At 41.3% G+C, this 15,410-nt stretch overlaps 1 protein-coding gene across 2 annotated transcripts in view; it reads right to left on the bottom strand.

Annotated features, from left to right (window-relative positions):
• Window positions 1-15,410, bottom strand: part of EIF3C (eukaryotic translation initiation factor 3 subunit C) — a 484,610-nt gene that overhangs the window by 222,271 nt on the left and 246,929 nt on the right. For both annotated transcript variants that reach the window (XM_044085060.1, XM_044085061.1), the window contains exon 16: window positions 342-705. In XM_044085060.1, the coding sequence (XP_043940995.1) occupies window positions 342-705 (364 nt within the window). The remainder of the gene's footprint in view (window positions 1-341; window positions 706-15,410) is intronic.

The raw sequence follows: 15,410 nt of genomic DNA, 5'->3' as shown, positions 1-15,410 counted from the left end.
ATTTAGTTTGAACTGAATGATGGGTTTGAGGATATATATACTGTGTTAACTTCTGTGTCCTTTACATCTGAGGAAGTCCGATGTTTGATGAAAATGCGGTGATCAAGTTAATGCGTTTATGTTGTCTTTTATTTTATTGCGTTTATTAAGTCTTTCTCGGATCCAAAGCTGGTCCCTCCTGCAGTGCTGGTGTGGTGATTTACATCATAAACACATGTATCGGGAGTGAAATACTGAAAAGCACAACTTACTAGCTTTGATGTACAAAACTGTAAATGCAGCTTAGACCTGCACTTGTTACAGCTTCCTCCAAATAGAGCATAAAGTAACACCAGACTCACCCAAAAGTGGCTGCCTCTCGCCAACTCGCAGCTGATGGTGGAACTGTTTACTGATCATACGTCGACGAGCATCAAACTCATGAGCAGCCATGTATGGGATCTCAAGCAGCATAGCAGAGACTAGGTAAACACATTCGAGCAGCTCCAAGTTGATGTGCATATGGAAGGGAATCTGTCTGCGCTTCTCGATCTTCTCCTGCTCCTGGTTCCTCTCCTGCATGTTGCGCATCAGCAAGCCCTGTCCTAGTAGCTCTTTGGCTCTCCCACTCGACTGAATGTCCAGCAAAGCATTGTGAGCATCCTTTGTCATCCCCTGGCGGAAGGCACAGATGCCAAGCTGAACCATTGTCCGATTGTAAAGGATCTGCAAACGAAAGCATGGGAAGATTTTACACAATGCTTTTCTGGACTTCTGTGCATAAACATGTTTCCAAGCCCAACTGATGAAAAGGATATAAATTACATAAATACAAAAAATCAATAACAAATGATAGCAAAGAAAATTCCCAACAAGTACAGATTAAAAAAAAATTAAAATGAGCTAAAAAAGTGAGAAAGAACCACATGACATTCAAGCAATTACCTTGTTTTTCCCTCCGTCTCAGGCAGGCTCTACCTTCCATCCACAATGTGGATAACGGTGAGCTAATATACCAGCAGCACTGATGTTACTGGTTACTGAATATTTCACACCATGGCTCCACTGAAGGGGATGTCAAGGTCCTTGGCTACAATGACACTTCATGGTAACATCAGTACTGCAAGTAACAGAACCCAATGAATGGTGTATGTAAGTACATACCTGCAAGACAGCACCTACTGAATGTACCTGGCACAAATGGTAGCTTATTACACTTCATGCAAGCAAAGCACTGCCTGCTTTATATAAAAAATATGTGCTGCATTAAACCTTTGTTACAATATACAAAGTTTTTTATGGAATCGGAGCAGAGTTATTTTGAGAATATGTTTATTTATAACACCAGTTTTTATTCTGTGTGGTAGCGTATAAACGTTGCACAGATGATTTAACATTTGTGTGTAAGGGTGCTATTGTTTTTATTCTGTGTGGTAGCATGCACAGATGATTTAACATTTGTGTGCAAGGGTGCTATTGTTTTTATTCTGTGTGTGGTAGCATATAAACGTTGCACAGATGATTTAACATTTGTGTGTAAGGGTGCTATTGTTTTTATTCTGTGTGGTAGCGTATAAACGTTGCACAGATGATTTAACATTTGTGTGTAAGGGTGCTATTGTTTTTATTCTGTGTGGTAGCGTATAAACGTTGCACAGATGATTTAACATTTGTGTGTAAGGATGCTATTGTTTTTATTCTGTGTGGTAGTGTATAAACGTCGCACAGATGATTTAACATTTGTGTGTAAGGGTGCTATTGTTTATTCTGTGTGGTAGCGTATAAACGTCACACAGATGATTTAACATTTGTGTGTAAGGGTGCTATTGTTTTTATTCTGTGCGGTAGCGTATAAACGTTACACAGATGATTTAACATTTGTGTGTAAGGGTGCTATTGTTTTTATTCTGTGTGGTAGCGTATAAACGTTACACAGATGATTTAACATTTGTGTGTAAGGGTGCTATTTTGTTTTTATTCTGTGTGGTAGCGTATAAACATTGCACAGATGATTTAACATTTGTGTGTAAGGGTGCTTTTGTTTTTATTCTGTGTGGTAGCGTATAAACGTTACACAGATGATGTAACATTTGTGTGTAAGGGTGCTATTGTTTTTATTCTGTGTGGTAGCGTATAAACGTTACACAGATGATTTAACATTTTAACATTTGTGTGTAAGGGTGCTATTGTTTTTATTCTATGTGGTAGCATATAAACGTTACACAGATGATTTAACATTTGTGTGTAAGGGTGCTATTGTTTTTATTCTTGTGTGGTAGCATATAAACGTTGCACAGATGATTTAACATTTGTGTGTAAGGGTGCTATTGTTTTTATTCTGTGTGGTAGCGTATAAACGTTGCACAGATGATTTAACATTTGTGTGTAAGGGTGCTATTGTTTTTATTCTGTGTGGTAGCGTATAAACGTTACACAGATGATTTAACATTTGTGTGTAAGGGTGATACTGGTGAATTTTAGGAGGTTCTGGAAGGACTGCATGAAAATACCTGTGGGTTAAAGTTCACTTACAGAACACACAGGGAAATAATGCAATTTCTCGATGTTGAATTTTCATTGCAAAAAAACAGGCAGGTACATTTTTGGCCTTTTTTTAAACAGACTGCTGTTAATTTTTTTTTTTTGTCAGCAGCACACACCCCTACATCTTTTGAATTGCCATATGAGGAGTATAAGCGTGTTTTTAACACATTTGATAAGGTTGGTTTGGATGAGGAATTTGAGAAGGTTAGTAACAGGTTGGTGAGTAGAGGGTATACTGAGGATGCATTAGGAAAGGCAGAGGTGAAGGGGGTTCTCACAGTGACAGGTACTTGTAAGTGAAGATGACATTGGGGTTTGGTCTGGTAGGAATATAGAAGACAGTTATGAAATAATTTTCTTCGTTAATAAGTTTTCTCCTTTCTCAGAGATTTTTAATGGATTAGTAAAGAGACTTTGGCCCACTGTTTGTCAGGATGAGGTTTTAAATGGTTTATTCCCTAGCAGGATAACATTTTCACACAGCAGGTTTTCAAATTTAAAGGAGTTGCTTAATATGAGAAAACACAGCTTGAAGGGATTTGTTTAGGTTGTTTTCTCTGTGGAAAATGTAAAGTTTGTACTAGGGCCAAAACTTTAAATGGCAGTAGAATTAACAGAAGGATGTACAAAGCTTTGGGCAACTTTAAATGTTGCTCATGTGGAGTGGTGTACATCATAGGATGTGGGTGTACACCCAACAGGTGGTACGTTGGGCAAACTAAAAGGATGGTTAAGAAATGCATAATGGAACACATGGGGGATATAAGGAATGTTACATTGGAAAACTCTGTATCCCAGCATTTTCATCTAGCACATGGTGGTTCTGATGCTAGTTTTTTCTTCAGTGTCCTGGCCAAACCTCACCTCACTGCAATCAGGGAGATGATTATGCACAAAAACTGTTGAAATGGAAACTTAAGCTCATCATTAACTTTGGAACATTATATCCAAGTGGTTTGAATCAAGAAATAAATCTCAATGTATAACATTTGATTCTTGTAAAATGTTATTTGTATTGTGTACCGAATTTATTGTTCATGTATTTTGTATTTTTTATATGTATTTGATTAATGGCAGGTACTTGGCCCCTTAATGGTGGGGTGTATTGTGTTTTTAAATGGATGAAGTGTTAATTGGGGTTAATTAATTTTTTGTATAAAACAGAATGCGAAATGGTGTGTAATTATTCCCTTGAAGGCAGTGGCTAAGGTACCAGCAAAGGTTTTTGCAGTCAAGCTTTGGCTCAGTTTGTTTTTTTCAATTTCAGTTCGTGTGGTTGTGTTTTTTTATGGAACCCCAACTCAAACATGATCGTATCTGGTGAATATAATGAAAAAGGGGAAATGGTAATAGATACTGCTTCACAGATATCAGAGAATGGACTATAGTTAAACATTCATTTTACAGGAACTACCTCAAAATGTACTCATGACCTTGGCACGAATGTCAGATGCATGACAGATCCTGTTTGCTGTTCTGGACTGTTACAGTGTGATCAACAAAAATGACCTCTGCCGTGATCACAGCAGCGTACGTCAGTCTGTATATGATGTAGGTGTATACACACATGCATACTCCAACAGAAGTGTTATATATATCTTGTATACTCACTATGCCCTGTCCTGTATCCATACAAGTCATCAATGCACTGAGCAAATCATAAATTGTGCACTAACTGCCTGAAATGTGGAGAGTAGACATGCATAAAACTGCACAAAACAAATACAAAAAGAACAAAGTATATCTTGTGGGGCAGAATTGAACATTAAACACAAGGGTGGGGTGGAGGAAGTATGGATCAACAAAATACACTTTGGGTTAAATGGGGAACACTGAAAAATACCAGAGAATGACCACACACATATCTACACCCCCCGTGTGTTACGTGTGCATGTGCACACAGATGTAATTAAAATAAACTCACTGATTCAGAAATCTAAGAATGATTGAACCAGAATCTGTAGTATGCAGCTGCACAAACTAGTTGCTTGGGGTGCACTGCAGCTGCATTACAAACTTCATCACAGTGCTTAATGTCACAGCAGCTTCTACTGCACACCAATGAGGAGTGTATGCTATAGTGGCCACACTCGGCTCTGACCATTGCTGCAAATACATATGCACCACATACAACAGTAAATGAAAAAAATGTTGCTGTCAGCATGCACACATCTGCAATGCGTGTCTCCTGCCTCACTGCACATGATCTGCAATCTCACTTGACAAGGGGAAGGAGTAAACAGAGTACGATTCCCATACAACACTACTGAAATGTGTGGGTTTAAAGGTTATACTGACTGACTAGTGAACATGTGTCTGTATGCCGTGTTTATTCAGATACAAGTTAAAAATGCTTTGTTCTGAAAGGTACACTATTGGAAGTTGCACAGTCTTGTCCTGCTGAGCAGGACACCACTTCTGCACCTCTCAAAGGAATGGTTCAACATTTTATGTACAGCTTGACTATAGAAGCTGCAGACACTGCTCTCCAACGTGATCTGGGGGATTATAATGCAGGGCAACTGGAAAAGGACCAAAGGCTATAAAAGTTGGATTTCTTATAGCAAATCATCTTATGAGAAAGGCAAAGGATTCTAATTTAAGATGACTAAATAGCAGAGGTTGAAAATGGTGAGCTTGACCTTTAACTTTTGTATTATCTAAGGCCAACTGATTCCAAACACTTGTGCTTTAGCTGTGGGACAGCAGTAATAACAGCTGCGCTCATTCATAAGGAGTATTTTTGAGGCAATGAAGGGTAGAATGCATTAAAGATGGGCAGGTAGGTAGTGGGTTGACATAACGGTTAAGATTTACCTCAATGACACAAAGTACAGGGCTGCAGCTTCGCTTTTTGTTACTTTCTGGTTACTGGTTACATATGCAAGACTGCAGACAGATTGCCTAGTATGTTATCAATAAGCCTAAGAACTCAACTACTGTCTTGACTTTTTCTGGTTGGGGAAACTTCACATTTCCCATCACCTGAAGCAGGGCCGGTGCTAGCATTTTTGGGGGCCCCAGCAAATGTCAAGTTGTGGGCCTCCTGGACACTTCCAGTCTAAGTATCACTCTGTTACTACCACCCCTCATCCACCCTTTTAGCTCATGCTGCAAATTTTTAGGAGTAGTACACACAGGCAGATCTGTAGCTATAATGCCTATATACAGTGCTATATTGGCTCATCTCACAAAGTGACATTCACAGTTACTGGCATTTAGATGTAACAATGCTATGTACTGGGCCAGACTTATGTGAAATGGGATCCTAGACACTGCCTACTGTTTCAGCCCCTCCAAAAAACAGACACACATTCTGTATGCTCCCCTCTGTTTCTCCCCATCTTGGGTTTCCCACACCATGCAAGTTATATTTTTATTCGGTTTCTCACATTTTACCTCTCTATTCAGCTTTTTCAAGAAGCCATAACTTTATATATGCTCGGATGTGCTTTTTAATGTTTTTTTTTTTTTCATTTTATTCAACTTTTTTTATCCAATAATGGCCTGAACAGAAATTATGATTAAAGAAAGAAATTCATTGATGCAGTTCAGCTTTAGTTTTCCCTTGCATCCTTTCAACACACCTTTACTGACCAAGACAGCACATTAATAACTATTTAGGAAATAACTCAAGTTGGGACCCCGAGAATCCATAAGGGTGACAGGTGCTCTAGAATGTATTTTAGAGCATTTCCAAACCTTTTAATCCAACAGTGGTCTAAATAAAAATAGTGTAAGAAAAGTAATTTGTCTTATTTTTTTCTTTCAATGAAGACATAAGCTGTGCCCAAGGCTTAATATTCAAAGCTAGCTGACAAAATAGTAGCTCACAATAAACTAACAAGCCAATTGTTATGAGGATATACAGATCCTATCTGGGAATACTGCCTGCCTCCTTAATCCCCCCTAAAAATATAGTCACTGCCTGTGCATCTTTCTGGTATTAGATTGGAATGAAAGCAGAGACTCAAATGGTCACAGTCATGTATTTCAAGTGACTGCTCACAAACATATATACATATATATAAATGATCACACAATCCCCATCCCTCCACATAACCTACAGCAACTTTCTGTACACACGCATCTGAGCAGGGCTGGTTTTAGAATGGGTGCAGTTGACAGCAGAGACCATTAACAATTTTATCATAACAGGGTCATATCACAACTCTGTTCAGGTTAAAGGCATAATCAGAAAATTAAGGCATTTTTTGCTCCTCATTTTCCCCCAACCAGAAACAGCTTTTGTGAGGCCCCTATGCAGTCAAGAATGAAGAAGGGAGCCCCTCTCTATCCATTTATACAGTCTGGGAAGTGGGGTTTACCAGATTCCTAGGAGATCTAAGTGTCTGAATGTCTTGTGATATATGCTGTGCCTGACTTTTGAAATATAATTATTTGTAAGCTGCAGTTTTTACTGATGTGTTTTACCCATGTGTGTGTGTCCTGGCATTATTGGATGTGTGCACTGATAAAAATCAGTGATATTTTAAACACACACACACACACACATGCATAAGTCACAGCAATACTAGATTTATACTTATTTCAGCAAATAATGTATTGTGCAACACAGGTATTGCCATCCCAGATAAGTGACTGCAATTTAGCAGTTGTCAAACAGCAGAGGTAAGTCACTTTTATTTACCTCATTGAGGAGTAAATGAATACCTGTTACTGTCCCTGATTTCACAGATATTCCCTGATTTTGCTCTGTCCTTCATAAAAAACGTTTTATTTGCTGGTATGTAACTCACAGACTGTCAATAAATCCAGACATCATAGCTGTATACTTCTTACTGTCCAAAAACGTGTTATTCTAGTAGCTTTTTAAGTGAATTAGAGTGATGTTTAAAATGTGTTCCTCATTTTGAGCCTTCATTCTGTTATTATTTTGGCACTGAAAAGAATTCTTCAGCAAATATGTTGAGAGTTATAGTAATCGGATGTTTTGCCAGTATTTATTAGACTCCCTGAAAGAGAAACTACCCCTGAAGATCAGAAGCATTCGCTCTTCTTAAAATCCATAGCGTGCCCTGAGATCAGTCACTCTGAGCTGCTGGTCTCTCTAGTGCTTACCTTGCTCATGTTCATTATCAGCTTTATCCTAAAAGCGTCATATTACAGTCCTGTTCAGGTAAAGAATGTAATCAAAAATACATATTTTTTCCTCATTTTTCCACAGCCAACAGCAGCTTTTGTGGGGCCCCTACACAGTCAGGGATGATTAAGTGGCTTCTGAAGCCACTGGTACTGCAGGTACCTAAATTTGACTATGTTGTTAGTTTTAATGGAGAGGATTCTCCACCAGCACGGTTTAACTAAACCAGGGACATTATGTCAGTGGTAAAATATTTAGTGGAATTGTGAAGCCTGACACTTGACAAACCACTGTTACTATAGCTAAATATCTTTGAATTTTGAAGGAGATATAAATAAGAGTTATTATTACCTTCCACTATGAACTGTCTGATAGAAATAAGGCTGAAAATATTAGAAACTATGTAAATATCACTGTCATATCTGCTTGTTGATTCACGTTTTACTGGTGCTTTTCTCCCCGGGCCTCCGCTGAAAATGGATATGTTGTCCAGTCAGACTTTCCTGGTCAACAAATGTAAAATAAAATAAATTACCCACCTGGTTTATTAAGCATATAAGAGTGCTGCACTAGCTTTTGTTGGTTTAACAGACGTTACAAAATATCAAGATTAGATAACTTGCTGTGGTTGGGGGCCCCCCAGGATCAGGGGGCCCCAGCGACCGCAGGGTTCACTGGTGCCTAAAACCAGCTATGCCTGAAGCTATTTCTCCTTGCTTCAAAGTTTCTGATCATCTACAGGCCTAATTAGGAATTTGGCCGTTTTAAATTACATGTGCCCAATCAGTTGTCACTATGTTAATTTCTGATGTACCTCAAACGTAATTGTTTTAGGTTCACAGGTATACACTAGACTTAACTACCACTAGGGCCTTTATAAGCCTATACAAAAATCCCACATGTATCCCACTAGTTTGTGTGCCTTACGGTTGTTTTTAAGGGAGTATGAAAGCTAAGGCATAATTTATCATAGGTCAGAGACACGGGTACAAATCCAAGAGTGAATTTCCAATTACCCATCCACTGCTCCGAGTTATGCTCCAAAAAGGTCAGCGACAAGGTCTGCTTTACATAGATGGGAAGCCAATTCCAGAATAGGGGAAATCTCTGAGAAACTTATATGTTTCACCAACACGTCCTATCAATGTTGTCAGCAAAGTTTAAGTCACTAGATGTAGTGGTTCTGATGCTCTTAATTTTGTGAACACGCATAGGGTCCACTAGAGCTGGATCCAAGGATGCATTAGATGCCAGAAATAGATCACCTTACAGTTTGTAGGATACAGGAGTATAGGAATAGGGTTTTGAGGCAATATGCAAATGACATGTTTTTAATGCCCTGTATTCTTTTTGTGAGGAATATCAGTGGACATTCTACCTGTTGCAAGTGCCTGGTCCGGTATACACCTGAAGGCAGCATTACACTCAATGGACAGTAAAATGGTGACTTTCCTGGACCAAAATACCATGGCTTTGTTTAAAAGTTAAACAACTTTACTATCATAGACATATGTTGGTCAAAAGCCTGGTTGGTATCTACATAATTCCTCAACTCTCTGACTGCTGGGTCTTCTTTTAGGGATTTATCGATGAGGTAGTTTCCTAGTGTGGCTGCACTATTCTTGGCACTGACTTTTAAGCCATGGGGCTGGCACCAGTCATGCGTGCATAAGTCTCCTTCTTATAGTATATGTTAGTGTCTTGTGGGGACTGACTGCTCCCAGTTTGCAACCATCAGCAAACTTGGTCAGCCAGAGGCTTTTGACATTTCCCTTGACCTTTGTGAAGTAAATGCCAGAAAGGAGCGACACCAGCAAAGAGCTATGAGGGACTCTGGTAGTGACTGGCCTCTTTGTGGGGATGACCTCCCCTATCCCAACTACTTGCGTCCTTTCTGAGAGCCAAATGTCTATCCAGCATGTAACATTGGGGTTTATATCGAATTCCATGAGATGCCTTAGTCAGAGCAAGGTAGGCAGTTATGCACTGTTATGCCCTCATCCATTGCCTTAGTGGCCTTCCCAAAGTCGTCCATCAGGTTAATTAGGCATGCTCTTTATTTAACTAACCCAAACTGGGTTGGATCCAATACCTGGAGGTTTCCTATGTCATTACTGATTTTCCAAAACAATTCCTTCCACACCTTTGTGTAGGAGACTAGACAGACTTATGGGTCTGTAGTTCTCAGGGTCTGTTGACAGCCTGCCCTTGTACAGACGGATAACTGTGGTTCTCTATTCACCCAACACAAATTCTGTCAGGAGGCTATGGTTAAACAGTAACTCCAGAGGTCCAGACAGGTCATGTTTCCAGTTGTTTAAAAGGGCATCCAGGAATACTGTCAGGGCTCATTGAGGCAGTGTGCTTGGCCTTGGACAGTGAATCTAGGACCTGTTCCATAGTGATAGTTGGAAGGGTTACATTTGAAGGTATTTCCTCTAGGGCAACTGGGAGAGACAGGGGGTAAAAAGTACAGTTGTGTACACTTACCATAAATGCAGATGTTAGAGTGTATTCACTGTTGCAGTCATTACGTTTGGGTTTATCTGCTTGCAGGTAGCCCTCAGTCGGCCTGATTAACAAAGTCTTGGGTCCTGCATTGGTTGCTGTCCCTTCTTCTGACGTCAGGTCGTCAGGGGTATAAAACATGCAGCCAACACCATTACATCAGTTTTTTTTGCCCCAGATGTCAGGTGCCCCCCTAATGGGAAGCAGTTAAATATAAAAATATAATTATATACTTCCAACCAAAAAAGCAAATACACCAAAAAGCTTTTAAGCATAGGAAAGGAAAGTAGAGATATAGCCAAAATAAGTTAGGGGGCTGGAGGGAGGGTAACCAGGACTGCAACAGTGAATACACTCGAACATCTACGTTTATGTTAAGTGAACACAACTGCACTGTGTTCTTAGTGCTTCACTGTTGCAGTCATTACATTTGAGTAGAATCCCAAAGCTATGGTTGGGAGGAGGAATTTCGATAGCATTAGGACCAGCTATAAGGCCCTGCAAGACTGCAGTGGCAAAGCCAGCTCTGGATTTTATGATAATGCTTGGTGAAAGTATGTACAGAACTCCAGGTAGCTGCTTCTAGGAGATCCCTGGTAGGGACGCCTCTGAGAAAGGCTGTAGAGGTAGTTGCAGCCCTGGTGGATTTTCCATGGTGCTTACAGCAGAAATGAATGCAATGGCCAATCCATTTAGAAATTGTTTTGAAATAGCCTTCCCCTCTACCCCTGCAGCAAATGCCACCAGCAGTTGTTCAGATTTCCTTTGAGGTTATTCCTGTCCAAGTAGAATCTAAGTTGTCTGTGCACATATAAGGATTGCAGTATCCGTTCCCCTTTGTTCTGTGGATTGGAAAGAAGGTTGGCAAATGAATGGACTGATTAAGAGCCACACTGGATACTACCTTGGGCATGAAGGATGGATTGGGTCTGAGGGACATCCTGTCCACATGAAAGGGTAATTCAGATACCCTTCGTGCTGAAGTGACTGCTAAAAGGAAAGCTGTTTTCCAAGAAATAAATTTTAAGTCTGCAGTAGCAGCTGGCTCAAAAGGAGGTAGAGTGAGTTTCTCCAAAACAAAGTTAAGGTCCGAGGCTGGGGTGGTCTCAAATTTTTGCCCCTCTGAGAAACTGGTTGAGCAGTGGATGAGAGAAGAGGGGAGGTTCTATGTTATAATGAGCTGAAATGGCTGAGGCATGAATTTTGATGGAGGAAAAAGACGGGCCCTTGTAAAGCATTTCAGTTAAGTATTGTAAAATCTGAGGTAAATTGGGCGCTGCTGTGCTCATCCCTTGAGATTGGTTCCAGGCACAGAATCTTTTCCATTTTTCAGCATAAGATTTTCTAGTACTAGGCCTCCTTGCCTCTAAAATATCCATCACAGGTTTACTGAGGGATGGTAAAGGAGAGATTAGGTAATTAGCCAGGCTGCTAGGTTCAGTGTTAGAAGCTGAGGGTGCAGAATCTGGTTCTCCTGCTGAGACAACAGGGAAGGAGTCTGAGGCAGGTGCCATGGGGATAACCGTGATACATTGCACAGGAGGGGGTATCAGTGTTGGCGTGGCCAGTCTGGAGCAATCAAAATCATCCTTGGTTTGTCATGTTTGATTTTTTGTAGTCCTTTGGAGAGCAGAGGAGGGAAGGCATAGACTGATAGGTTTTTCCAGCTGAAGGACAGAGCATCCACTTTCCAGGCTTGTTTGTGGAGAGTCATTGTACAGAATTTGTTCAACTGGTAGTTCTGGGGAGAGGCAAACAGGTCTATGTCTGGACTCTCCCATTTGCTTGTCAACATGTTGAAAATTCTTGGTTCCAGTTTCCACTTGTGTGGGCCCATGAGGTTTCTGCTTAGTCCATCTGCCAGTGTATTTAATTTTCCTGGCAGGAACTGAGCTTGTAGGTGCACTTGGTAGCTCAAGGCTGTGTTCCACAATGCCATGGCTAGTCTGCAGAGGGTGTAAGAATGTGTACCCCCCCTGCTTGTTTATGTACCACATAACAGTGTTGTTGTCTGTCTTTACCATTAGTTGTCCTGGAAGAATGTGGTCCTTGAAGACTGTCAGAGCACTGTGTACAGCTAACATTTCTTTTTGATTGATGTGCAGGTGCATTTGATTTGGGTTCCATTTGCCCTGAATGCACTTCCCTGCCAGGTGAGCCCCCATGCATAGTCTGATGCATCTGTTAGGGTTTGGGTGGCAGGGGGTGGTGTGAAAGGTAGTCCCTTGTTTTGGTGGCAGGCCTCTGCCCACCAAAGGAACTCTAGGCACAGGCAAGGTATGATAGGAATCATTGCCTCTAGATCCTGAGAATGCTGACACCATAGGCTTTTTAGATACCACTATAGTTTCCTCATATGCAGTCTTGCGTATGGAATTAGTAGAATGCAGGAGGCCATGAACCCCAAGGCTTGCAGTATTTGTCTTGCAGATAGCAGGGTTTTTGTGGCCACTTGTTTGAAGTAGGTTGTCAAATGAATTTGTTTCTCTGGCATGAGGAAAGCCATCTGGGAAGTTGTACTCAAGCTTGCACCCAGGAATATAATTTGTTGACAGGGTACCAGGTGTGATTTCCATTCGTTTATGGTGTACCCCAGACAAGTTAGAACCCGTTGTAGAAAAGGCCAGATGATTCAAAAGCATGTCCTGGCTTTCTGCCTGAGTTAGGCAATCATCCAGGTATGGGTATATTTGAATATTTATTTGCCTGCAAAATGCAATAACTGGAGCTAGGCACTTTGTGAATACCCTGGGCGCTGTAGATGAACCAAAGGGCAGTGCAGAGAACTGTTAGTACGTGTAGCCCGCAGCGTAGGTATCTTCTGCAAGATTCCCTGATTGGGATGTGCAGGTATGCTTCTTTTACATCTAGTGTTGCCAACCAGGCATCTTTGCCTAGCATAGGAATCAACTGGTAAAGAGAGTCAGCATCTTGAATTTTGGAATCTCCAAAAAGGTGTTTAGAGTAGACAGTTCCAGGATAGGACGCCATGAATTGCCTTTTCTGGGTACCAGGAAAAGTCTAGAGTAGAAACCTTGTCCCTTTTCCTCTTCTGGTACCAACTGAATAGCCCCCATGCTTAAGAGAGAAAGTACTTGTTTTTGGGCCTCTGCCCACTGATTTGGGGGTAAGTCTGGCCACCCGCTTGGTGTTGGCAATGGGTGGAAGTGAAATCTGTATCCCTGGGACTCTACATTTAAAACCCATTTGTCCTGGGTAATGAGTTCCCAGTTCTTTGCATGAAGAGCAATCTTTCCCTCCAAAGGGGCAGTCAGTTGATAAGTGCTTGGAAATTTTAAAAGGAAGTCATTGAGACAGTTTACCATAGAGGGGAGTCTTATTAATCCCAGATTTGGAAGTGGAGGCCCCCCACTGCTTAGTCCTGTGCATACCCTGGGACTGCAGCCTGGGAGCTCTGCTGGGTCTGGAATAGGCAGGAAAGGACAAATTCTTGGAAGGCCAATGCCTACTAAATCTTGGAGGTTGTATTTGTAAAAAGTATTTAACAGTTTGCATAGATTTAGCTTTTTCTTCCACCTTTTTAAGAACTTCTTCTGCCTTGTTGCCAAACAGGGGGTCCTGGTTTAGGGGAGCATCCAGTAATTTTGCTTTAACATGATCTGGTGTGGATTGCTCCTTAAGCCAAGCATGCCTTCTAAGTACAGACCCAGTTACAGCAGCCCTGCAAGATGCCTCTAGAGAGTCAAAACCACATTACAAAATATGTTTTCCAACCTGTTCAGCTGAATGCAATAAATCCTGTAAATCCTTATTTTCAGCACAATCCGGAAACATCATTTTCTGTTTAAACAATCCAGTATAATATGCTGCTGATACTTCAACATATGAAACTGGCAGTTTAAGGCCCTAATTGCCAAAGTTGCAGAAATGTATACCTTCTTACCCCATCTATCCAGCGCCCTGGAGTCTCTATCAGAGGGGGTAGGATTTTGGCAGTAGTAGCTTTAATGCCCTTGCGCTCCTGTCAAATGGTCTCAGGATCTGCAGTAGGATTTTTGAAAAGGAACTTGAGAGTCAGGGACCCTGTAATATTCATCAGGTTTCCTGGGAGCAGAAGGTAAAGAGTCAGGGGCCAAGCTAGATTCTGCAAAAGCATCATCAAAAATGTAGAGTACAGGAGGTATGGCTAAAGGCCTGTGCTGGGGCAGGTGTAAGAAATCCCTAAGCCTCTTTTTAGAATCAGAGAAATCCTGACTTTCCCAACGAAAATGCTCCGAGTATGCAAGGTTTCACCAAAAAAGAAATCCTCTGGAGGGGAAGCAGAGGGAATGGAGTCCTCAGCATCAGAATCCTCATAAGTAGATTAGGGTAAATCCTGGTCATCAGAGGAAGCAGAAAATTCAGAATCCTGGTCGGAAGTATCATAAACAAACTCAGTCCTAGGCCTCTTAGAGGGGGAAGGTTGGCTTCCCCTGATTAAAGTAATAAGGTCTTCAGCCATTCTTGTCATCTGTTTTTAAGGCATAGAGGCTTGACCATGCGGTCTGGGTGTCAGTTTTTTAGGCATGGTTTGAGATTTAGGCCTTGAAGAAGATGGCGTGGGTTTAATACACAAGTCAGTAGACCTGAATATATCCTTAGAAGCCGGTGCCTGCACAGCGGCTCCGGACCCATCCAAGGTAGAGACATCCGCAAGTTCCACAGTTGAAGCATCTCGCGACATACCGGACTCTGAATGGGTCTCAGTAGAGGCCTGCAAATCAGAAGTAGCGGGTATCAGGGGCTGCGAAAGCGCCTCACTGAGTACTGGCAAACTGGTGACTGGATTAGGAGACACGTCTTCGGCAGTTTTGGATCTAGACTTTATCTTTGCGTTTTTTTGGGAATGTCGGTAGTCAGATGGCTGACCGAAGACATACCAGGATAATTGAACCAAGCACCAAAATATTTAGAAGCGCAAATATACTGATGACGGATAGTTCGTGGTTTAAATAAGGCACAAAACCGACAGCGAGGTACATTGTGGTCAGGGCCTAGGCAAGGAATACAGTACGAATTAAAATCTTTGAGGTGTTTGCTTTCCACAAGTAATGCAATTATTTACTTTTACTGACATCGGTTAAGAGCAAGAAAAAAAGTTTCCCCAACGGGGTACTTAGCTTTTAGTTGAAGACTTCGGCTCTGAAACTCGAAAAAGAAAATTTCAGGAGTCGGCCGACCGGCACTTGCGAACTGCTTCTACTTCGGGCACCACATGGCAAGAAAGACTGATGTAATGGCGTCAGCTGCATGTTTTATACCCCTGATGACCTGA

The sequence above is a fragment of the Protopterus annectens genome, chromosome 10.part0, assembly GCF_019279795.1.
Source record: "Protopterus annectens isolate FY-2018-M chromosome 10.part0, PAN1.0, whole genome shotgun sequence".
In the NCBI taxonomy this organism is placed as follows: domain Eukaryota; kingdom Metazoa; phylum Chordata; order Ceratodontiformes; family Protopteridae; genus Protopterus; species Protopterus annectens.
Note: the sequence above shows the minus strand (reverse complement) of the source record. Positions and strands in the feature narration are given on the sequence as shown.